The sequence below is a fragment of the Gallus gallus genome, chromosome Z, assembly GCF_016699485.2.
Source record: "Gallus gallus isolate bGalGal1 chromosome Z, bGalGal1.mat.broiler.GRCg7b, whole genome shotgun sequence".
NCBI classification, from domain to species: Eukaryota; Metazoa; Chordata; class Aves; order Galliformes; family Phasianidae; genus Gallus; species Gallus gallus.
In genome coordinates this window covers 42,086,586-42,110,528 of record NC_052572.1, presented here as the reverse complement: position 1 = coordinate 42,110,528, position 23,943 = coordinate 42,086,586, and the positions used below count along the sequence as shown (strand labels likewise).

Here is a 23,943-nt window from a genome sequence, read left to right as displayed (position 1 = left end):
TTACTGAGTAGTACCTTTTTTTCCTCCATTGGAATTTTTAATCTATTTTCTTCTCACCTTAAATATACATCCACATATTTTATTGCTTCCCCAGATAAATTCTTTTGTACCTCGCTATTCTTTTGTAATTTGTTTACATTATTAATTTCTTTTTAACAGCATTGGTAGCAGTGCAGTGTTACTTTAGGATGCTCACTGTAGCTGGCATTTTTCTTTGTTCTTCATCAGGCAGCACCATTCCTGTGCAAAAGAGGATCACAAACAAAATTTGTATCCTGATATGGATTTCTTTTCATCTGATGCCAGTGATGACATCTAATTACCTTTACACGAAATTTAATTTCATAGCTGTAACTGCTGTTAAAATGGTAACAAAGACTGAAAATAATTAATGACTGAGATAATAGAAGATATCTTACTTGCTCTATTTCTGCATTAGTGATTAAAAAAATCAGCCAGTTGTCAGCCTCAAAGTTTACAAACAGAAGACAGTTTTCTTAAGCATATCAACAACAATACAGATGGATTTTCTCAGCTCTATTCTGAAATCTGTGTTTATTTCTTGGCTATCGAGTTTTTATTTGTTTCCACATTTCCCATATCATCGCAAATAGTTTTTTTCCACTGTACTTAGTGTATGCTTAGTTTGAAAACTCACTTTTTAGTGCTTCTTTGCCCCTGTTGTGCTTGAAAGAAAGCATTAGCAGATGCTTGAAAGAAATACGTAGGGAGAAACAGTGTGATCTAGCCTTTTAATCAATATAATTAATCTTTTTTTGAGCATGCTTACTGAAAATACTTTTCAAGTCTGGACTAAAATGTGAAGGTATGCTAATATGATTATGGAATGACTTGCAATAAATATTTAAAGTACATCCATTGTAATTTGCTAGCTCACATTAGCTAAATGTAATGCTTTGTTCTTAAGTGCCAGTCATTACCGACAACACAAATAATTTTGCAACCTTCAAATGGTCTTCTGACCTCTCTCTAAAACATAAAGGACTTATACAGTTCTAAACACTTAGAAATCTTAGTCTGGAAAGCAATGCTTCCACATGCAAGATGGTGACACTGAATTTTCCAGGATTTCTGGATGAAACAAAACAATGTCATAACCTAATAAAACCAAATGAAAAGATATATTCTAAAGGGCATTGCACTCAATTTTCTGATTTTTATTGACTATCATTTTTGCAGCTCTTGAAACAGTACATTCAACTACCCCAAATATTTTTCTAGGTTATATTTCTGTATACAGAAAGACCACGTACTTTCACAAGTAAATTCCAGTAAATTAGAGATCACTGCCTTGAATTCACTCCGAAATTTAAACTTTAGATAAACATTCAAGAAACATGTTTGGCATGTTTCCATTACATAAATACTTAGAAATGCCAGTTAAAAACATTTAAGAAAATTCCAGTCTTTCAAGAAGGAGTAACAACAATGAACTAAACTTTAAATAGTCCAAATTTTACATTTCAAAGTTGCTATGCACATTTCTGGACAGTTTTTATTAAATCCTTACTGTATTCAACATACTATGTAAGAAAATCTGATAGACGTGCCAAAGAAGAGTATGAGTTTTTTAGAATTTACCTTCAGAGGTACAGAAATTTATGAATAGCTGTTTTCAACAGCACATCTGAACAACTGCAAATACTGTCTCAGAACATTTTGCATTTCAAATTTTGCATCTAAGGAGAAGCAGATTTAAAACTGGTTTAAACAAACAAACAAACAAACATCCCTTTGTTTATTTGCAATTAAAAAATTACTAGGAATTGTGTCACTTGCCAATGAGATCCAACCGCATGTGGACACCTCACACCCCCAGCCTTTGCTCTGCCTTCCTGAAGCCCCATCTGGAGTACTGTGCCCAGGCCTGGAACCCTCAGCACAGCAATGATGTGGAACTGTTGGAGTGGGTCGAGAGGAGGCCACAGAGATGCTCAGAGGGCTAGAGCACCTCTCTTACAAAAAGAGGCTGAGGGAGCTGCGCTTGTTCAGCCTAGAGAATTCTTTGGCAAAACTTTATGGCAACATTTCAACAGATAAAGGAGGTTTATATGAAAGATGAAGAAGGCTTTTTACCTGTAGTGCTAAGACCAGGGGCAATAGTTTTTTAACTAAGAGAGGGTAGATTTAAATTTTGTGTGAGGAAGATTTTTATTTTTTTGTATTTTTGTTACGATAAAGCTGGTAAGATTGGGAACAGGTTGACCAGAGAAGCTGGAAGTGTTCAATGCCAGGTTGGATGGCACTTCAAGCAGTGCAGTCCAGCAGAAGGTATTGCTGCTCATGGCAGGACATTCCTTGAACACCACCAGGGTTGGTGACTCCACCACCTCCCTGGCAGCCCATTCCAGTGCCTGACCACCCTTTCAGAGAAGTAGTATTTCCTAGTGTCCAGCCTGAACCTCCCCTGGTGCAGCTTGAAGTCATTCCCTCTAGTCCTATCACTAGCCACACGAGAGAAGAGGCCGACCCCCAGCTCACTACAACCTCCCTTCAGGTAGTTATAGAGAGCAATAAGGTCTCCCCTGAGCTTCCTCTTCTCTAGACTGAACAATCCCAGCTCCTTCAGCCACTCTTCATAAGGCCTGTGCTCCAGACACCTCACCAGCTTTGTTGCCCTTCTCTGAACACGCTCCAGGGCCTCGATGTCTTTCTTGCAGTGAGGGGCCCAAAACTGGACACAGCACTCGAGGTGCGGCCCCAACAGTGCTGAGTACAGGAGGACAATTACTTCTCTGTTCCTGCTGGCAACACTGTTTCTGATGCAAGACAGGATGCCATTGGCCTTCTTGGGCACCTGAGCACACTGCTGGCTCATGTTTGGTCTAGCATCAATCAATACCCCCAGATCCATTTCCTCTACAAGTCTTCCAGCCACTCTGTCCCAGGCCTGTAGCATTGCCTGGGGTTGTTGTAGCCAAAGTGCAGTACCTGGCATTTGGTCTTGATGAACCTCATCCCACTGGCTTCAGCCCAGCTATCCAGCCTACCCAGATCCCTCTGTAGGGCCTCGCTACCCCTGGGCAAATCAACCCTTTCAGCCAACTTGGTGTCATCTGCAAACTTAGTGAGGGTGCACTCAATGCCCTCATCCAGGTCATCAATAAAGATACTGAAGAGGACAGGCCCCAGCTGTGACAACAGTCCTGCGCAAGTTCTGCAGAAATTTTCTATTCTTTGCATTTCAGCAGTATCAGTCACATCAAATAATTTGAACATGAAACTAAGGTCTGTTTTGTTCTAACGTGTCACAATCCAGTACTCTCTGAACAGGTTCTTTCAGACATTCCATGTATGTAGAGTGTAGTGTTTAATATCAAATTTACTTTTTTTATATTTGATGTAAAATGAGAATTTTGATTTAGAAGAGTGATATAAAATGTACTGGAAACACAGAACAAATGTATCTTCCCCTTATTAAAATACAGCTATTGCAATACACAGTTCAAATCACAATACCAATGGGATTCCTATTACCAGCCCGTAACATAATCACCACCCCCATGCTGACCTAACTCAAGGAGACATTAACAATCTTTCAGTGAACTCAGGGAGAAACATGTACATCAGCGGTCGATCTGCTCAATTAACATAGCTGTTTATCTAAATCAAAGATCACACAATGGTCCCCTTTGTTCTGAGATGTCAGCTTTCTTTACAACAGCTGTGGCCAGTCATACCCTGCACTATACCCGCAAGTTCATGTCCATATCCAGTGAGTCTTATTCCATTTTAGGGGTTTACTGGTCCATCATACTACGTTAGGTGCCACCTCTTTGTGTACCACCTCACTCAAAATTGCACAATTGTACTTTAATACCTTCTAAAAATATATTTCTTCCATAGCAATCATAGGTGAATCATATACTCCAAGAATTCAATCCATCTCCTTTCCAGAATTTATCTTTTCCTACTTATCTATGTTTCCTATTTATCTACTATCTGGGGACCAAACTAAAAAATGATAGATAGATAGATAGATAGATAGATAGATATGTGCTAAATTTCAATCCAAATAGACTGACCTGTTCATATGTGCCAAAGTAATAATGCACTGGTCAGTACATGATTAGGACCCAGCTTTCATTGTCATGCTTTTCCATTGATGCCTTTCATATCAAAAATATCCTACTCCCTCATTAAAGAAAGATTTCCATTCCATTCCATTTTCTCACTAATATCAACAAAGTCAGTAACTAATTTATGACAGCATTAGAAGGGGTAGCAAGAAACAGTGGGAAGTATCTCCCATTAGAGGCAAATTTGTACTGCCGTGTGTCTTGGTATCATCTGGGATAGGATTTTCTTCATAATAGTAGGTATAGCACAGTATTTTGGATTTAGAGTAACAGAATCATAGAATCACCAGGGTTGGAAAAGGTCTCCAAGATCATCCAGTCCAACCGTCCCCCTACCACCAATATTTCCCCACTAAAGCATGTCCCTTAGTACAACTAAACGTTTCTTGAATACCTGTAGGGATGGTGACTCAGCCACCCCTCAGCAGCCCATTCCAACTCCTGACCATTCTTAAGGAGAATAAATTTTTCCTAATATCCAACCTCCACTGGCACAACTTGAGGCCATTCCTTCTTGTCTCATTACTGTTACCTGGGAGAAGAGGCCAACCCCCACTTCACCATAACCTCCTTTCAGGCATTTGTAGAGAGCAATGAGGTCTCCCCTGAGCCTCCTCTTCTCTATATTGAATAACCTCAGTTCCATCAGCAGCTCCCCATAAGACTTGTGCTCCAGACTCCTCATCTGATTTATTGCCCTTCACTAGAAACACTCCAGAGCCTCAATATCTTTCCAGTAGCAAGGGGCACAAAACTCAATACAGTACTCAGGGTATGGCCTCACCAGAAATGAGTACAGTTGATAACAAACTGATGCTTTATTTGGTCTTAAGAAGCACTTACACTAAGTCAGGCTTTTTCATCTCCTCACACTGCCCTGCCAGCGAGGAGTTGGGGATGCACAAGGTGGCAGGAGGGGACAGAAAAAGGAGAGCTGACCCAAACTGGCCAAAGGGATGTCCTGTACCATATGGCATCATGCTGAACAATAAAACTGTGAGAGTTGGCCAGAGGAACCAGCTGCTGCTTGGGGTCTGGCTGGGCATCAGTCTGTGGGTGGTGAGCAATTGCATGTGTGTCACATGTTTTGTATACATATGTTATTAGCATAATTATTATTATTTTCTGTGTCTTTTCTGTCCAATTAAGCTGTCTTTATCTCAGTTCACAAGTTACAACTTTTTCCAATTCTTGCCCCCATCCCACTGGGGGGAGTGAGTGAACAGCTCAGTAAGCTGCTCAGTAAAGTGTTGCTGAGCATCCTGCTGGGTTAAACCGCACCAATGACAGGAAAACGATGTCTTTAATCTTAACGCAAATGTTTTTAATCCCTTTCTTGAACAACAAAAACAGAATTCCAGGAAAATATTTTAGCAAATAGGAATTCTTAGCAGTTGTCATGAGAAAACAGTTAATATGAAATACACTGGTAGCATTGCTGATTCAACACTGCTACAAACACTTAAAAGTGAGGCAAATCTGCTTCAACACTTTGATGGGCTAACACACTTTCTCCTTTCCAGTAATGAAAGATGTTTTATACGTTTTTCCCTCTGCAATAAAATAAATTTCGTGTTTATTATTAGTCAGATTATTTCAACCAAATTTTACTAGAACTGCAACACCAATTTCTTAGTTTGAGACCACAATACTGTGTAGTGCTGATCAACAGCTGTAAAACTTTGAAAAAGAATGATTTTATTTTTGTTCCTAGTAAGTATGTTACAAATACTATACTGAACACATTTTTTTCTGATTTAATATTAATGTTAATGAGCACTGTTAAAGTTACCTGCCTGTGTTAAGAACTGACACAGACACACAGAGATTTAAAAAAAAATGTGCATTTCTGTACATTGATGCATCTATATGTTCCTACCTACATTATTCACACACACATTCTATTGCCCTATTTTGCCTTCTTACTCTATATAGTGGCCATCAAAAGTTTATTATTACAAAAAATGTGTCCTAGGGCTAAATAACACCTCTGTTCCTGATCATCAAAGTAGAATCACAGAATATCCCATAGGCTCATCATCCAACTCCCATCTAAGGATTTTTTAGTATCAAAGAACATACAATGAAATGCTGAAATTCTGTGTGTTTAGTTCCTGTACTGAAAAAAGAAGTGTTCCCTGATGTATTTGCACCAGGTTTGCATACTCATACCTAAATGTGCTTAAACCCACTCCATAAAGCTTCACTGTAACAGACTTTCTGAGAATTATATTATCTCACGTTTCAATCAAAATTCAGAATTTCTGTAACTAACGATTATCTTGAGTTAAACGTCCTGGACTTACACTGTTAATAATTTACTGAGGAGAATAAGGAGAGAAGGGGAAGTATAGGAATTAATGAATATTAACCACTTACTACTAATTAATCACTGGGCTTGATGCTGATCACAGTTTACCAGTAGAATAAACTAAATACCAGATATGGGTGCCTCTGAGCGAACTCTTAATTTATGTTAGCATAACTGAAATGAAAGGTAACCATACATCATTACTTTAGGAATGAAAAGCAAGTATTCACTTAGACACAGTTTCTTCATCATCTTCCAACTTTGCCCCCGATTTCGAAATACCAAATACTAAAGAAATAATAGCTACTAAAATCCACCTTTAAACATTACAGATACAGTTGTGTAAGACAAGAGTGAATTGTGGATCCCCTCACACAAAGATCTTATCTTGAAGATTTCTGTATAGCACTGCGTACTTTCATAAAAGCCAGATAAAAAAAAGCAGTTCATTTGCCAACATCGATGTATTTTACACAACAGGTGAAGAAGATGTTAAAAGTTGATTATGAGAGATTTATGAGGAAAAGAATGCATCTCTAAACTTAGTACAGTGTTGATAAAAGACTAGCTGTGAAGAAATCTATTAAACGTTCAGCATATTGATTTTTATGTGGTATGAACAGTTGTTTGAGCTAGAAAGGAAAGAGAATGGAAAGTACTAAAATGAAAATAACTTGTCACATATGTCTTCTTTCCTCAAAATGATAATCTCCTATTCCCTTCACACACTCACTCCAATACTCAATAATTATTTATTCCCGTTTAGTATGAGGAAGCACAATCATTTAGACAGGCTTGAGGTCTGCAAGTGCTATGGAGTTTCCGGAGCACAATTTATCTGTTATCCTGCAGTATAGCACTGGAAGGGAATGCTCATCATCTTCACAGAGCTCCTCAGCAATACACAAATGAACATTCTCACACCTGTATTTAAAATTAACAAGTACACAACCTTTCAGTTAATTTACATACCTGCCACTCTGGTCTGTAGTCCATGTAACAGATCTTCCCTCAGGTTTGGTTTTGTACCATATTCTTATAGCATGAGGAAAGTCTGTTGGAGTCTGAACTCCCCGCTTCCTTATCTCCAAGCTCCAGCTGCCAGTAGTAAACTCAAGCTCTCCACAGCCAGGTGCCTGGCTGCAGCAAGTGTAATAGTACAGCTGTTCCTGACAGCGATCCGAAGGTAAAGTCACAAGTTTGTGTACAATCTGATTTCTGAGATTTTCCAGCTCCTTTGAAACATCAGTTAGTTCAGCAGACATGATGAATTTCTCAATGCCTGACACAGCAGCAATATCTACCTCCTCAACCTTTAGCACAGATAAATCACAGCAGTCCAATACCAGCAGAAAATCCTTGTTCCCATGGCTCTCTGTGTCACAGTTCTTTGAACTAGCAATCCCAGAAGCTTGTTCCTCGTTGCTATGGTTACCATTTTTATCAGAAGTATCTTTTTCACCTTTACCACAGATAGCAAAATCACTATATTCCACTTCAGATGAAAAGACACTTGCATTTGACACAGAGACATGGCAGGGTTCTGATGCCCCAGTTTTACACGTTTCATTAAGGTGTGACTGGCAGCCTTCTTTACCAGTACAGCCAGCTTTCCTGTATCTGTTCCCTGTCTCCAAAAATAAAACTATGTTTCCTTCTATAACCTGACTTTTAAAATCCACATCCAAGTCCAATACATAGTGCTTTACAATCATGTGGTTGGTGTTGGCCATTAAGGGCAAGTCATCCTTCGTGGGGTCTAGCTGCATCTCCATGTTTCAGTCTGGTGCTTAAGTTTTACAAAACCTCACCCATTTGTTATTTATAATGGCTCCATAAGAAAATTCAACCCTCTAGTGCCAGAAACATTTTGATCAAATTACAATATAGAAATCAGTTGCAGTTCCTTCACTTCTCTCATTCTGTAAGAAAAAGCAAAAACAAAACCACGTCAGATAATTGTTCCACAACTTGAAGCATTTTGAAAAGTACTAAAAAGCCCAGCTGCTTTTAATAAAGGTAGTACAGCCAAGCAGAGTCTCCTCAGAATGAGATCAAGCTAGTTGCTTCAAGGTTTGCTACCAAGAAGGCTTTATTTTTCAGAGAAAATCCCAAGTCAATGTACTTGTAGACAGTTGTTATAAACTGAAACAAACTTTACTAAAGGCCTCTAGATGACTCTTATTAACCAAAAAAATAGTTAAGGTACATTGTTATGTAACATCTAAATTTATTACTGTATTGTTTGTTTTCAGGGTTCCTGTGTTTATATCACATGATTTAGCTCAGAAGATCATTTTTCAGCTGTGATTCAATGTAAGAAGCCTAAGCCTACGTCACTTCATATGTTATAAACTTTTAAGTAACAATCTGACTTATCCAAGGCAACAGCAGGGACTAATATACTTTCCACATGACAACCACTCTCATATCAGCACTTTTAGTAAGTTACAAGAAAATGACTCCATCTACTGTGGGTGCATTCTCAGTGTTCCTTTGAGATGATTCATAAAGATTTTTTTTTAATTCATAGTTATATACTTAAGTTACATGAATACATTTTAATAGCTGGAAACCCAATAACACTCAGAATAATAGCATCTTACAGAAAACAAAAGGTCTTTCACTGGAAAATATACAAATATTACAAAAGCAAGAACACATTAAAATACATCAGTTTTTTTTGCAAGCACTTCATCTCAGAATTTTATTTGCCATGCATTCTCTGACTGCTACGACCACTGAGTGAAATTATATGGTTGTCTCACTTCAGTTCTTCTTTTGACTGTTTTCTAGACTATAAGTCAAAGAAAGAAAGAAACAATTTCCTGTTAAGACTTGTAGTTCTCTCGCTGCCAGATCAGTGATGCTCTCACGACACACAGCTAAGTCTGTCTGTAAACACTTCAAGTGAATAGATATTGGCTTGAGCCATTGGTTTATTGTTTCACAGACTCAATATAGATTTCAGTGTCCAACATCGTTCTTTGTGGAGTTCTTAAAATAAGCACAGAGGAGAACCTAGACTCCCCTTAGACTTCCTATTTTGTTTGTATGCTATCAAACTGAGACCAGTAAGTGAAAGGCTCAGGCCATGCAACCATTAAACTGCAATCCAAACTAATCTCACACAAAGCACACAAAGCACTACAAAAGGGACTTTTTAAAATGTTCTCTTCTACTCAGAAACAGCTATTACAGGCAGGTCTTTGAAGACAAGCAGAAAAAAAAATCTTTTTTTCACTTCATATCAATCCACATGCAAAGGATCACTGAAATATCAGTAAATTCGGAATAACTTGAAGATTATCTGAAAGAGACATTAGATTTTTGGAACTAATGCTGGCAGATACTTCTCTGTACTTTATTTGAGGGTTTTCCCAAACTCTTTCTCTGAATTATAGTTTTGTTGATCATAACAGTTTTCTATTTCAAGTGTTTTCAAACTTCACATATTTACAAGAAAAGATTTTACACCTTGCACTGACATGCCTGTGTGTACTTTCAAAATTTAGCTTTCTACAGGATCAAAAACAGATACAAGCTCCTAAAGAGCACCAGTGACTTCACTATAGCTTTGCAAAGATAACTTACCTTTGCATGTGTTCATGTTGCCAGTTTGACTTAAAAACAAACAACAACAAAAATAAATAAACAAAGAAAAGTGAAACATCATGTACCCTGCAGTGTATATTCGGCTCTAATATAATAATAGTGATTTATTTCTACTTAAAGAAGTCTGGAAAACAGAAAAAAAAAGGTGGGAAAAAACTACTTATGAACGGAAGTTTCAGAAAACCTCAACTTGCTGGACAACAAATGTTCATAACAAGCACATGGATATTAAAACCATTTCCTGCCATAAAATCTAACTGGGAAAAGCAGTAGAGCAGTCAAAGGTTGCAAATGCTGTGACATGAGCAATGGCATCCATGATGTCTGTCTGTGACACCAGACAGCAAACTTGATGTTATGAAATAAATAAATGAATACATACCTTCAAAGAAAGTTATAACTGTCTTTGGTCATATCTGCCTAATATCAATTCCACTAACTTACACATACCTATTTCTACAATATTAGTATGTATCCAAAAGTAGGAAAGGACTATACACCTAATACTCACACATGAAAAGGAAAAACATTCAACTACACATAGGGAGCTATATTAAAACATACCCTGTGCATGTGAAATATGATTTTAGCAAGTTACATTTTATTCACATCAAAATGAATTTTAATCGGACAGCTGCATCCTACTTCTATCACATTTGGCCTTTCCTACCCATGTCACCCAAACTCTTGATATAAAATTAGATCACAATCCTGGTGTGAGATGTGAGGGTAAAGCCATGAAAGAACATTCGTATTTAGCAGTTATATAATATAACTATAATATAATAACTAGTAAAACTAATAAAACAATAACTAATTCTTAAAAGTGCTGAGCTGTTAGCAACAGTCACTGAATCCACACACAATTTTATCCTAAGATTATATGTATATTTTTATCTTATACTGTTCTCAAAAGGTAACTTCACATAGGAGTTATCTTCGGAAACTTGGAAGCAGAAATGCTGAGAGCTGCACCGAAAGTAATGCCTCCAATTCCATAACACTGGGCCACGACATCAGAGGCAGATGTTGCCAGTAGAGTTGAACCTTCCTGCCAGTATTCCATTACATGTTGCTGCTGTGTGACAATGTTGATGTCATGTCAAGATGGCAGCAGAGAGGCAGTCTGAGAATATGGCATCTGACATGAAGTGCTGTAAGAGATTATTCTTTTATATGATTGACTCAAAGTTTGCTGAGGAACAAGTCCAGGCAAGTCCTGGGCAAAGGTAGAGAAATCTTCTGTCTGGAGGACACTGATGGACAGGTTCTGGCTAAGGGTTGTGAAATCCTTTAAGGAGCACAGATGGACAAGGCCAGGGGCAACAAGTGAGGGATACACTGCTGATAATGGCCGGGAAACAGTCTTTTGTGTGGACTTATTTCGAGGAAGATGGCCATCTCAGGAGGTACGCACATGACTCTTGCTCAAGCACCCAGGGATGTCACGTAGGCAGGAAAAAAGGAGGATAAAAGAGGGTCCAACAACCATGAGGAGAGGGTTTTCTGCCATCATATCTCTATCTGCCACAGACTAGTGGGTTTCTGCCATCAGATCCCTCACCACGACAGACTCGAGGTTTCTGCCATCAGATCCTTCACTACGGACTGTATGCTGACGGACTTCCCTGGGCCTGCTACCTGAGACCTGCTGCTTCCTCCCAGACTTACTCTGCAGCTTCTTCCTGGACCCACCCGGTACCTGCACCCTCTCATTGCCCAAGACCGGCCTCGCTGCTCCTGCCCTTCGGCCTCGGACCATCGGAACGTTGTGCAACGGGACTACTGCCGGATCCTGGTGGTGACTATCCCCGCTTTACACAATTCTTGCTTCTTTCTATCTTTTCTATCGCTCGCCTTCCCTTCCCCATCACCCCAATCCGTAATAGTGTCCGTCCTCCCCTTTCTTCATCTCCCTTATTAACATTTGTAATAAACTGGGACCAACACTTGAACCGTTGTTTCTTAGTCTCACGCCAGGCATACATATTTCAAAGAACCTCCTCTCCCTCCTATACATTGGAGCAAGACAAGTGCGTACGAAGCAAGGGTATGTACTGAATTCCTTCATGCTGAAAAAATGGCACCCAGTGACATTCTTTGATGCTTGCTTGCTTGCTGAATGTTTCTGGTGACCAAACAGTGGATGTGAGCACAGTGAAGTAGTGGGTGGTATGTTTCAGCAGTGGCAACAGGGGACTACCTCCACCAGTGCAGATGCTTATGAATGCAGCACACAGGCTTTCATTCATTGTTATTTTCCTCTTTGGATCTGTTATGCTTTACATCAAAATAACTAGGAAGCATTACTTTTGGAGTGACCTATGTATCTTGTCTTGCAGATACAACCACAATCCATAATAGACTGAATTACATATATAATACTAGTGTTATGTTTAAAGTCTAGCATCTAAGCAGACTTCCCCTCATTGGTCCAGCATAAAAAAAAAAAAACTAAAAATAAATTTTAAAAAAAATCTGTCACATGGGACAGAAAGTTTGCGGTCACAGAAGCAAAAAATATGTAATGACATGTACATGAGAAAAGCAAGAATTAAGGGAAAAAAACAAAAAGTTCAACAATCAAACATGTTTGTAAACCCTGTGTTCACCTCTTTACTTGAACTGTAATGTCTTCCACAGACCTGATAATCTAGGTTTAACAAATTAGGTAGCAAACAATGATTTAATTCACCCTTTGATTCCAGTAGAGACGAAATGCATCTTCTATTTCTGTAAGCAAGAGTTCCCAAAAATGTACAAAAAAAATAGTACAGATATTCAAGCAAAACGTTCCAAACCACAAGTACAAAAATACAGCTTATCAAAACTTTAAGCAAAATCAATATGAGTCGCAACATTACACAAATTTGCAAGTTGGGTCCAAGTACTCCAAGACACCATTATCTATTAATTTTGTCTCTGATTAACTGAATACAAATTCTGATGAAGTGCAACCAGCTTGATTCCCAAACAGTGTACAACCATGGAACCCACTCAGACTTAGATTTGTTCTTCAGTGTTTTCCTTACTTGAATCAAGAGAAGGACTAGGAATCTGAAAGATATGAAGGGAAATTAGGCTTAAAAATCAATCAATCAATCAGAGAAAACCTGACTAGCTATGCATTAGATGTAAAGTCTTGCCTATGTATTCATATATAGACTATCTTTCTGATGCTGATATAATGGAATACACTTGTATGCATTCAGCTATAACTACATCAAAACATGCAGGTTTCACTTGTTTTATCTTCTTATCATCTTCCTACTAAACTACTCTATTCTATTTTATGACCAAGCTATGTAATAGACCCTTATAACTAAACTTCTATTCATTCTGCATTTCCTTTTATTCTTCATTACCAAGTTGGTAGAATAAATCGCAATTATTGTTCTCACATAACACAAAAAACATACTTTCTCAACTGCTGAAACAATATCCTTGCTGATCCTTTTGGAATTCCTCTGCACATTTCCAAGCTTTCCATTTACATGCAAATAGTAGACCTTTTCTTATTGCTTCCTAAAGATGCAGCTCTGAGTTAGTATTCATTAAATTTGATACAACCTTTTTTCCCCACGTTAAGAACATATCAAGGTACCTCCCTCCAATTACCAGAGTGAGAGGGGAGATTCTTTGATATACCCGGAGCTGTGGAGCGTGCCTGCAGTGGAAGAGGTGAGTGGTGCAGGGACACCCAGGTCCACCAGGGTGTTCAGTTTCCCTTCACTGAACTCCAGTCTGATACAAAAAACAACATGAAGAAAATCAAAGCTGGGGAAGCATCTATGGAACAAGCTTTGAGAGTAGCGGCTGAGGGAACTGGGGAGACCTTATCATGCTCTATAACTGCCCCAAAAGACGTAGTATTGAGGTGGGGATCAGCCTGTTTTCCCAAGCAGTGAGCAACAGGACAAGATGAAACGGCACTGAGTTGCACCAGAAGACCATTCAACAAGTCTTTCACAGTTGTCACCATCTGTTTCCCCTTGTCTCAACTAAGCAATCCTGGCAAGTTCATCTGCCTTATTCCAGTGACTGACAGGGGTCCCATTCTCTTGATAGGATTCAACAGAAAATTGGCCCCATTTGGCAACAGTGAGAATCTCCTGCCACTCATCCTTTTGCCAGACTGGAATACGATTAACCTCTCGGCTGTTTTGCTCCCAGAAAGGAAGCCACTCTGTATGGCCTTTGAAGACAGTGTCATGAGTCAGTGCAAATACACATGCGTTCAGTGGACTGTAGCTCATGCTGGAACACAGTGCATACATCTACCAATTCCCCAACCTGACCACTTCCCTGTCCCTCGGTGATAATACTGAAATCAGACCTTATCTGTAAGGCCACAGCCCGATAGTTCCATGCTTTACCTTTGCACTTGGCAGAGATATCTGTGAACCAGGTGTTCTGTAGCTGGTCTGAATATAGAGGAGCAGCTTGGATGACTGAGGGAAGGTCAGTATCAGTAGCAGAGATATCATCCTGTATTGCAAGTGTCTTGGGAGTGCCTTCCGTAACCGTAAAGACCCTACAGTAATGTTAGATTTGGGCATACCACTTTCGGGTGGAAGAACACTAGCCCCCCCCCTCAGGGGGTGAGGTACCAGACGTCACAGATTTGATAACTTTAAACGGACCTCTCAGTATTACAGGCTGCAGTCCTATGGTCTGTTTAGCTTCCTGCAAGATTGTTGTTAGCTAACAACAAACAGCCCTTTCTCCAGCTGGAGAGTATCACTTCTCTGCATCTTTAAGGCTGCAGGAATAAAATCCAATATGTCTAATGGGACCTTGCGACCCCTTCTGCCAGAAGTGCATAGATAAACCTGATTGAGCAAGCCCCTATTCTATATGAACTGGGTCAGAAGGATGGATGCGACCTAAGGCCTGGTGGGTGGTAGCCTCAAATACTAGGAGCTGCAAGGTCTCCTCTTGGGCTCCTCCTTGGAGCCCATTCCCATGAGGCTCCCTTCTGCAGTAAATCATACAATGGCCATGCAGTAATAGAGAAATCAGGGATGTGCTTTCCGTGGAAAATCAAGAGGCCAAGAGCATGCTGTAATTCCCTTTTACTCTCTGGCATCTTGAGTTGGTCTAAAGCTGAGAGGGTACTGCAGAATGCAGGTCATTCCACCTTTCCACCAGATACCCAAAAATTTTACCTCAGCAGCTGGGGACTAAATTTTATCTGGAGGAATGGCCAACCCCATCTCTTCTAATCACTTGATTATTTTGTCGTGCATTATTTTTACTGGTGTAAAAACTCAGCTGATCACCTATGCAGATATCATCAGTGTATTGATAAAACTTAACCCCATCTTCCAGGGGAACCTGTTCAAGCTCTTGTGCCGGTGCATGATGAGCCAGAGCTGAGGAGTGCTTGAACCCCTGAGGGAGGCAGGTAAAGGTATATTGCTCCCAAAAGGAAAGGGCAAGTCTTGACAAAGGTCAGGTGGGAAGGGGGAAATGGTGGCACCATCTGGAACAAACAGATATCTGAGGAGGGGACACTGAACATCCAGTCTCTCTCCTCATCATCAGTCCAGCTTCTACCCTTCAACATGTCATGTCCTAACAAACTAAGCAGAAGTGTCCCTACAACGATGGGGACATCTTAGGACTGCTCTTCCCCAGGTAACCATAGTCTCACCACTGCCATGGTCTGAGTGTACACCACCATGGCACTGACCACAAATATCTTTCAGCAGGACAGGGTCACACTGGAACAATCAGCATCTGTCTTGATAGCAGAAATTTGTGCTCCTGTGTCTACCAAAATGTCACCAGAACTAATTTAGGTTCAACAATGCATGTGATTAACAAATCGTTTCCCTTGTTTGTGAGCCTCTAAGTATGTATCCACCCTTCACACCCTCTCTCACTTAATAGGGGTGAAGGAATTGGTTTCCTGACAGCTCCAGTGACCATTTGGGTTCCAAAGGAGGGGCACCAGGACCCAGGGCTTTGTTTTCCTTGAGTTTAGTCAGCCATTCATCCACCAGCTCCTCGAGTCTATCTGTCTATTCATCAAATATCGTGGAATACCATTTGGCCAGGCCAGACTCCAACGTCTATTACGTTTATGATTGATGTTTCACCAACCCATTTTTACTGGGAACAAGACCCTTCCAGGTCTGTTGTGCTCTCAGCTAGGTGGGCTGGGGGTGGAGCTATCTGCTGCACACCTTGTCTCCTTTGGCTTGAATTTACTGGTGGAAGAAACAACTGGTCCATGTTTTTGCCCATGGGCAAAACTCTTGGGCAACCACACCACATCCACACTTTGTACTCCAACTGTTGACAGTTAGGGGTTACAGTTCCTTCTAATGCTGCCTGGATTCTCTCTCCTTGAGATATGGCCTGTATTTTTCCTTGTAGTTGTATACCTACAGGTTTCAACAATTCTGGAAGACCCCTAATTAAAGGGGTCATCCTCTTGGGATCAACGGGCATCATCATGGGTGATTCCTGGTGCAGCTTTCCATCATACATCATTTGGAGACAATCAATCTTTTGAACAATTTCAACTAATTGGATGGCTGTCCCAGAAATGGCAAGAGGGTCTCTCCTTTCTAGTTGGTTGAGACCACATGCCCAGTAGGCAGCCCTCTGCATTAAGGACCATGGGGCCTAACAGTTACCAGTAGTCAAGAATACTCCTGGTCCCCAGTATCCTTCAGCTTCTTCTTCAGTTAACAGTATCTGGTCTCCATCAGTGAGGCTAACCCTCCACACATACTCTGTCTCCAGTTCCTTTGGGAACAGTCAGAATCTTTTTTCAATTTTGCTAATTCAGTAGAAGAAAAAATAATCCCTTAAATATTCATCTGAGGGCTTAAGAAGTCGCCATTTTTGTATGAATATTTGTTTTTTTTATCAAAGGATGCAATTGGGTTGCTGAGGTTTCTAGTTTATGTAGCCTTGCCTTTATTTCTTGCAATCCTTCTAGAGGATAGATTTTTTTCTTTAGGAAGGCTTTAAGTGCTAGTGCTGTTATTGTGCTTGCAAACCAGCTGTTCCTTTCGGGCCTCCTGTAAGGGTGCCGCATCATGTCTTTCGTTCTCTAATTGCCCTTCAAGTTCTACTACCTGATTCTGCAAAGTTTTTACCAATTTTTGCAATTTTCTGTTCCCTGACTCAAGTTCCTCTATCTGGTTCCGTAGCAATTGTATAGTTTGGCTTTCTGCCATAAACTGCCATTCTCTGAACTCTGCAGTTGCAAGCAGAGCAGCACCCAGTACTGCACATACAGACTTTCCTTTTCCAGCTCAGGAACAAGCATCTTATTGCAGAGCACTAATGCAGTCAGAAACACTTTGCAAGTTATGCCAATTCTGGAGTGTGCAATATACCCCTGAAAATAAGTGTCTGGAACCATGCTTTCCTAAGAGATCAAACAACACATTTCTGTTTTCTGTAGTGGCTTCACTACTAGTCATCTCACAAAATGCAGGGTGATCTTCCTGGAGAGGCACATGTACCCAACAAATTCAAATACTCAAATCGCTCCTCACACCCCCAGGAGGTGTGCACACAAAAAATTTGAACAACAAACCTAAGTCACAAGTCTTAAGTCACAAAATGCAGAGTGATCTTCCCAGAGAGACACACACATATCCAACAAACGCAAATACTCAAAATTACTCCTTACATCCCCGAGCAGTACACATAAAAAGTTTCAACAATATACTTAAGTCACAAAATTTGGAGTGATCTTCCTGGAGAGGTACATGAGTATCAGTCAAATGCAAATACTCAAAATTACTCCTTATGCCCCCAAGAAGTACAGACATCAGCCACCCCTTGAAATACACTCTGACTGTAGGGTATTCTGTCTCAACTAGTTCATTTAATAAATCTCTTACTTTGATTACTAGAGCAAGAGGGGAGATGCTTTGATATACCCATGGTGAGACTGAGCCACAAGCAAGGTCAAATGTTTTCTGACCAGTTCATTATCAAAGTGATGGGGAAGGGAAAGGCCAGTGATTGTCACAAATTAGGACAAGGAAGGGAAGGTGGGCAAATAGGAAAGATAGGAACAGAGCAAGAATTATGTAAAGCGTGGATAGACATCACCAGGGGTCCTGTAGTGTCCTATTGTGTGCCATTCCGACGGTCCAAGGCCAGTGCAGGAATAAGGGCACAGGGAGAGGCAGCAGCAGAATGGCCGGCCTTAGGCAGTGAGCAGGTAAACAGTAGGCAACCAACAGTAGGTCCAGGAGAAACAGGCAGGTCTCAGGTAGCAGGCCCTGGAGGATCAGGCAGCAGGCAAGTATCACACCACGAGGCATCTGATATTGGGCACATGCTTCCTTGGTTGCAGGTGCCTTTTTTATCCTCTTCCTCTGCCAGTGAGGCATTCCTGGGCACTTAGGTTAGGGTCTAGGGCAACACCTGTGGGCATGCAGGTCCTCTGGATGGTTATCTCTGGAGATGTGCCCACAAAAGACTGCTCATCGGCCATTTAGCAGCTGCTTATCTCTGGAGGCTGCTTATCTCTCCTGATCCCTGGCCTGCAAGTGTTCAGACAGAAGATTTCTTGGACTTAGGTCTAAGACTTGCCTGAACTTGTCCATCTGTTAAAGTCCGCCAACAGCAAGCCTTAAGACAAAGGTGCAGAAATAGCCTCTTACACAAGGTACTGTCATCATACTGAAGATAGTAGAGCTATTGTTTCTGAGAAGTTTATTGAGACACTTCTTTTGTAATGCATTGTCTTCTGCAATATTTTTATGTATATTCTGTACACAATATAATAGCTGGATTTCATTTTTCTGAAATTGATGATGCACTTCGCCTTTAGAAAGGCACATTCACTAGTTGAATTGTAAGCATTAAAAAAAAATTAGGAACAGTAATGATACCTCAAAGTCTTAACAACCATTTCAAAAACACTTTTAATTCATACTTCTACACATAAAGAAGTAACAAATTATCAGTGCATTTTTTAAATATACCTCACATTCAGTGCATTGTTCTTATTGAATGTACTTCATAAGTCATAAAAACATCAGTCAAGCTAACAGTACGGTTATATGTTTTAATATTTTAATTTGCAAAAAAACAAACAATAAGAATAGCAGATGCTGGCCAACATGAATAGAGTCACTCTTGATTATCTATGCATTAATGAGTTGCATGAAAAACACGAAGAATGGGAAATGGGGAAGAAGTGGTCTGTGGTATTTGTATAACATTGCATTTCTACTTACTACAGAAAGCACCAGCTTGAGTCACATTCAAACCTGAGAAAAGCTTCCAGGTAAAATAAAACGTGGTTGCAAAGTAGACAGGCTTGAAGAATAAACTTCCTAAAACTATCTATAGCAAAAACTGTTTGTGTGCGGCAATAAATACAATAGAATGGACAAGGGAAAGGGAAGAAAGGGAAAGGAAAAGTTAAAAAGAGGTAAGAAAAAGGAAACCTTGAAAAATGTTATAGATAATATACATGATCATCAAAGATGACTCTGCAATATAATGGCACAAGCCAGAAATACACCATGCAGAACACACTAACTCCTACTTCCTTTCTAGCAAATAATTGCATCACACTCCTGCCATACCAGACAGCAACAGATTGTCTTACCATAGTTCATCATAGAATCATAGAACAGCTTGGGTTACAGGGGACATTAAAGATCATCCACTTCCAAACCCCAGCCATAGCAAGGCTGACCAGCTCAAGCTGCCCAGGGACCCATCCAGCCCAGCCTTGAACACCATCAGGGATGGGGCATCCACAGCTTCTCTGGCAGCCTGTGTCAGTGCCTCACCGCCCTGAGTAAAAAATTTCTTTCTAACATCTAACCTAAATTTCCCCTTCTTCAGTTTATAGCTATTCCCCCTTGTGCTATTACAGTCAGAACATGTAAAAAGTTCTCCTCCTGCCTGTAAACTCCCTTCAAGTACTGGAAGGTTGCAGTGAGGTCTCCCCAGAGCCCTTCTCCAAGATAAACAAGGCCAGCTTCCTCAACCTTTCCTTCTAGTTAACACTCTATCGTGAAAGAGAAGTGCAAAACAACATTCCCTAAATCTTCGTGGCAAAACATATGACTATGCCAAATATGCGATCTCTTTTGTGAATGATGTGAGATACTTATCTCAGAGCACAACTGTAGCTGTCATGTTTCACATATTTACAAAATCTGAGAGAGCAGAAATTAATGAAAGAAAGGTTTGCATGACAGAAAAATCAAGAGAATGACAGTATTTTAATTGGGCAAAATCAGTTGCACAAATGTTTACATACAAATGCCAACACAAGTAGCAGGCGTTGACCCCAAGACAGTGGCCATTTCTAACTCAGATTTTCTGTTTACTGTACAGCACACCAACTAATTCCCTAAAATAATAGCCATTTAAAGCAATTAAATAGAAATAATAGAAATAGATGCCTAAAAGCTAAGGACTGTCAGACAAACCCTGGCAGTTTATGCTACATCTGTTTGAAGAGATGTCTCCCAGCTGACTGTTGAGACCTTAAAAAAACACCAAAAGAGATGAGTACCTTTATGCTCAGGTACCCCAGGCCAAGGCCTGTCTCACGTGGCCTCACCAGTAGCTGAAGCTAACATTCTGGGCTGCATCTCTGAAACACTGGCATCAACTTGTTTGTATTACGTATTCCTCATATTCTTCAAAACGTTTAGAAGTATTTCAGCACCATACCTCCCATACATACCCTAGGCCAATATCCAGGTGTTATACGTTTAAATAACAAAATATTTTTAGCCCTAATTCTATATTAAAGTGCTCTAATGGAAGTTTCTTCCAAATGCAGTTTTATACATTTCTGTATGTATATGTTTCATATGAAACATAAGACTTAAAGATCTTACCAAGAAGTCAATCCTTAACACTGGCATCAGCAGGAATTTTACTCTGTAAATATTAAGATTTATAAATAGTTTTCAGTAATTTTGAACTTGATTTTCTTTCAAGTACCTAACACAACTAAGCCTTTTTAAGACAGGCAAGAGCTCCTCCACAGTTGAAAGCACAGTTAAAACAACCTAACAAAAGCACTTGCTACTGTAGACTTATCCATAGAAAATTGTTTGGGAACTTCAGGGGGAGTCACAAGAAAATCAACACACGTGGGAATGAGACTTCAAAGTGAAAGTTTAATTCTGTTAACTGCTGCTCCTTCTCAGCCAGTGAACTATAGCTGCAACGAGCAATTACAAGTTAGCAGTAGCAGAAGGTGTTTCCCATGAGTTGAAACTACAAGAAAAAAAAAAAACTTCCACCTTTCAGCTCAAATTTGAAAAATCAAAAAGGTTCCTCCACAAAAATACTCACTCCCAAAGACAAAACACAAACTTAATCAATGCTTTAGACAGAAGCATTACTTATTTATGGAAAATGGGCTAGGAAGAGCATCCTAATAGTCCCTGCAAACACTGTGAACCTTCATCCAGCTCTCGACAGCAGTAACCAAACACCTACATCATTAAGCAAAACCCAAACATACACCTAAACACCCTATAAGTATCTACCCATAAATCTGCAACTACTGTGTTTAGAAAGAACCCATTTGTGTACAGATTAAGTTTTTAATTTTTCATTCAAAAAATTATTTGAAGGACAGTCCTGAGCAACCTTCTGAGCCTATGCTTGAGCTGGGGCACAGACCAGATGGTGTTGAGTCCCTTTTAAACCTCAGAGATGGTGTGGTTCTATGAAGACGCTGAAGAGCATTACAGAGGTGCAAAAGTATCTTGGATTTTATTTCCACCCTATACACACAAGGAAAAGGATCTACTTTTCAAAAGATAGACAACGCAGAGGAAGACGTGTCCAAATTAGACTTGTGATGTATTGTGGTACAACTCAATGCAATGTACTATGGTTTCTAACTCAATGCAGCTGTCATTTATAAATACCACCTACAATGTGAAAAATTATTTTCCTGACATTGGAAACATAAAAAAAAAAAAAATCAATCTTCTCTTCTCAATGTTGACACTCACAGACCACTCTTATAACTCAGCATGACCTGTAAAACTCAACTTTATTGTGAGTGAAGGAAATGACACACAACTACAAGGGTTGCTCCAAAAGTAATGCCTCCTATTTTATTATGCAGGTCTATGACATCAGTGGCAGATGATGGTGGTATGGCAGTAGAGGCTGAGTGTTCCCACCACTATTCCACCATACTTTGTTGCCATGCAACAGATGGCAGCACAGGGGCAGTTTGACATAGAAGCACCTATTAAAAAAAATGAACATCAGTGAATTCCTCCATGCAGAAAAAAAAAAAAAAATCACCAACTGGCATTCATTGATGCTTGCTGAACATCTATGGAGATCAACCACAGGACGTGAGCACAGTGAGGTGGTGAGAGGTGTGTTACAGAAGCAGCAACAGCAGGTCACCTCTGCTCGTTCATATTTTTATAAACACAATATAGAATCATAGAATCATTAGAGTTGAAAAAGACCTCTAAGATTATCCAGTCTAACTGTCCACCTATCACCAATACTGCCCAATAAACCATGTTCCTCAGCACCACATCTACATGTTTCAGCTCTTATTCATCACTGGCAAAAATGCACAGCTAATTATAGTGATAATGCTGAAAAACAGCACTTTGTAGCTGACAATTTGCTCTATCAAACAGTATTATTCTGCTCTTTGTAGTCATTTCCATGCAAATAAGAAGGAGGCATTACTTTTGACGTGACTTACATAACACAAAAATCTTCAGATGAATTACAAAATACCATTTATTGAGATATAAATTTTACCTCCTATGTTTCCAAGCATTAGAAGAAGTCAATGAACAGAACAACCTGTTAATCACCTCGAGAGCTCTAATATAATCACATGCCCAATTCTTTCAGGAAGTTACACTTAACAGCAGTCTTACAAGAAGGGCACGGATTCAAGCTGCATAAACAGCTTTTAACAAGAAAAGCAAATAAAGTCAATAACAACAGAAGACCAGAGCTTACTGCTGATTCCCCATCACTTCTTACTGTGTGTTTTCACCGCTCTCCTGTTTACTGCAGACAAGTTTACTCAAAAAGCTGGGGCGGCAACTTTGCCTTCCAGACTTCCAGAAACGCCTTGCGACCGACCGGCCCAGCAGCAGGCTGTGGGACAAAGCCGGTGGCCCCACGGAGCGGGGTTTGGAGCCCAGCGGGGCACCGCGCTACTCCCGCAGTGGGGTCACCGGGCAGAGGGCTAGCGGCGAAGGAAGGCCGGAACACACCGGATAGACAATTACTAATGATCACTATCAACACCACCCGTGCCATGCCGTGCCATGTCGTACCATGCCCGGAGCCTGACTACCCAACGGCCGCAGCTTTACCTACCACGCTCTCCACCGAGCCCACGCCGCCCTCCACCCCAAGTGCCGCGCACACTGATGACATCATGCACACCACCCCGCCCCCAGGTCCCGCCCAAATGCGTGGCGTAACGGTAATCGCCCCGCCCTCCCGCCCCCCCGCGCCCTTGGCCCCGCCCATGCATCCTCAGGGAGTCCTGCAGGGGCGTGGTGTTCGTTGTAGAGGGTGATTTCTTTTACGTCTGTGGACCCCGGGTTATGGTTTCTGCTGACAGGTTTAACCCAGCTGCATCCTTCGGACTCGTACACCTTAGCGTGGGGGCAGAGGAGTGGCTGCAGCATTGTGTTTGATATGTGTGGCCACACAACAGTGCCTCCACATTACCATCCTGTTCTGAAACCAAGTAGTCAAACACAAGGATCCCCATAATTCTGCATTTTGCAAGCCATTAAAAATAAAAAACCTACATTTGTCTTTAGCGGTTCATTTCTCTTTGGAATTATAATGCTTTGCTTTAACTCTAAATGTTAAAAAAACTGTGATGCATCAATACTTTTGCACTGATGTAGCATAGTGCTGTTAAAATGCTACACCATTTGCTAC

The 23,943-nt window shown here is 40.4% G+C and overlaps 1 protein-coding gene across 22 annotated transcripts in view; it reads right to left on the bottom strand.

The window, feature by feature from the left end:
- AOPEP (aminopeptidase O (putative)) overlaps nucleotides 1-23,434 on the bottom strand; it is a 175,018-nt gene extending 151,584 nt beyond the window's left edge. For 18 of the 22 annotated variants that reach the window (XR_006932390.1, XR_006932392.1, XR_006932393.1 and 15 more), the window contains exons 1-2: nucleotides 23,365-23,434; nucleotides 7,384-8,333 (exon numbers count right to left, since the gene is read on the bottom strand). Coding sequence is in view for 17 of the 22 variants with exons in the window: in XM_046905564.1 (XP_046761520.1) it covers nucleotides 7,384-8,186 (803 nt within the window). In the remaining 5 variants the exon portion in view is untranslated. Of the gene's footprint in view, nucleotides 1-7,383; nucleotides 8,334-13,058; nucleotides 13,084-23,364 lie in introns of all 22 variants that reach the window. The other 4 variants (XM_040656059.2, XM_046905567.1, XM_040656065.2 and 1 more) reach the window with 1 other exon arrangement.
- Nucleotides 23,435-23,943: the final 509 nt, after the last annotated feature.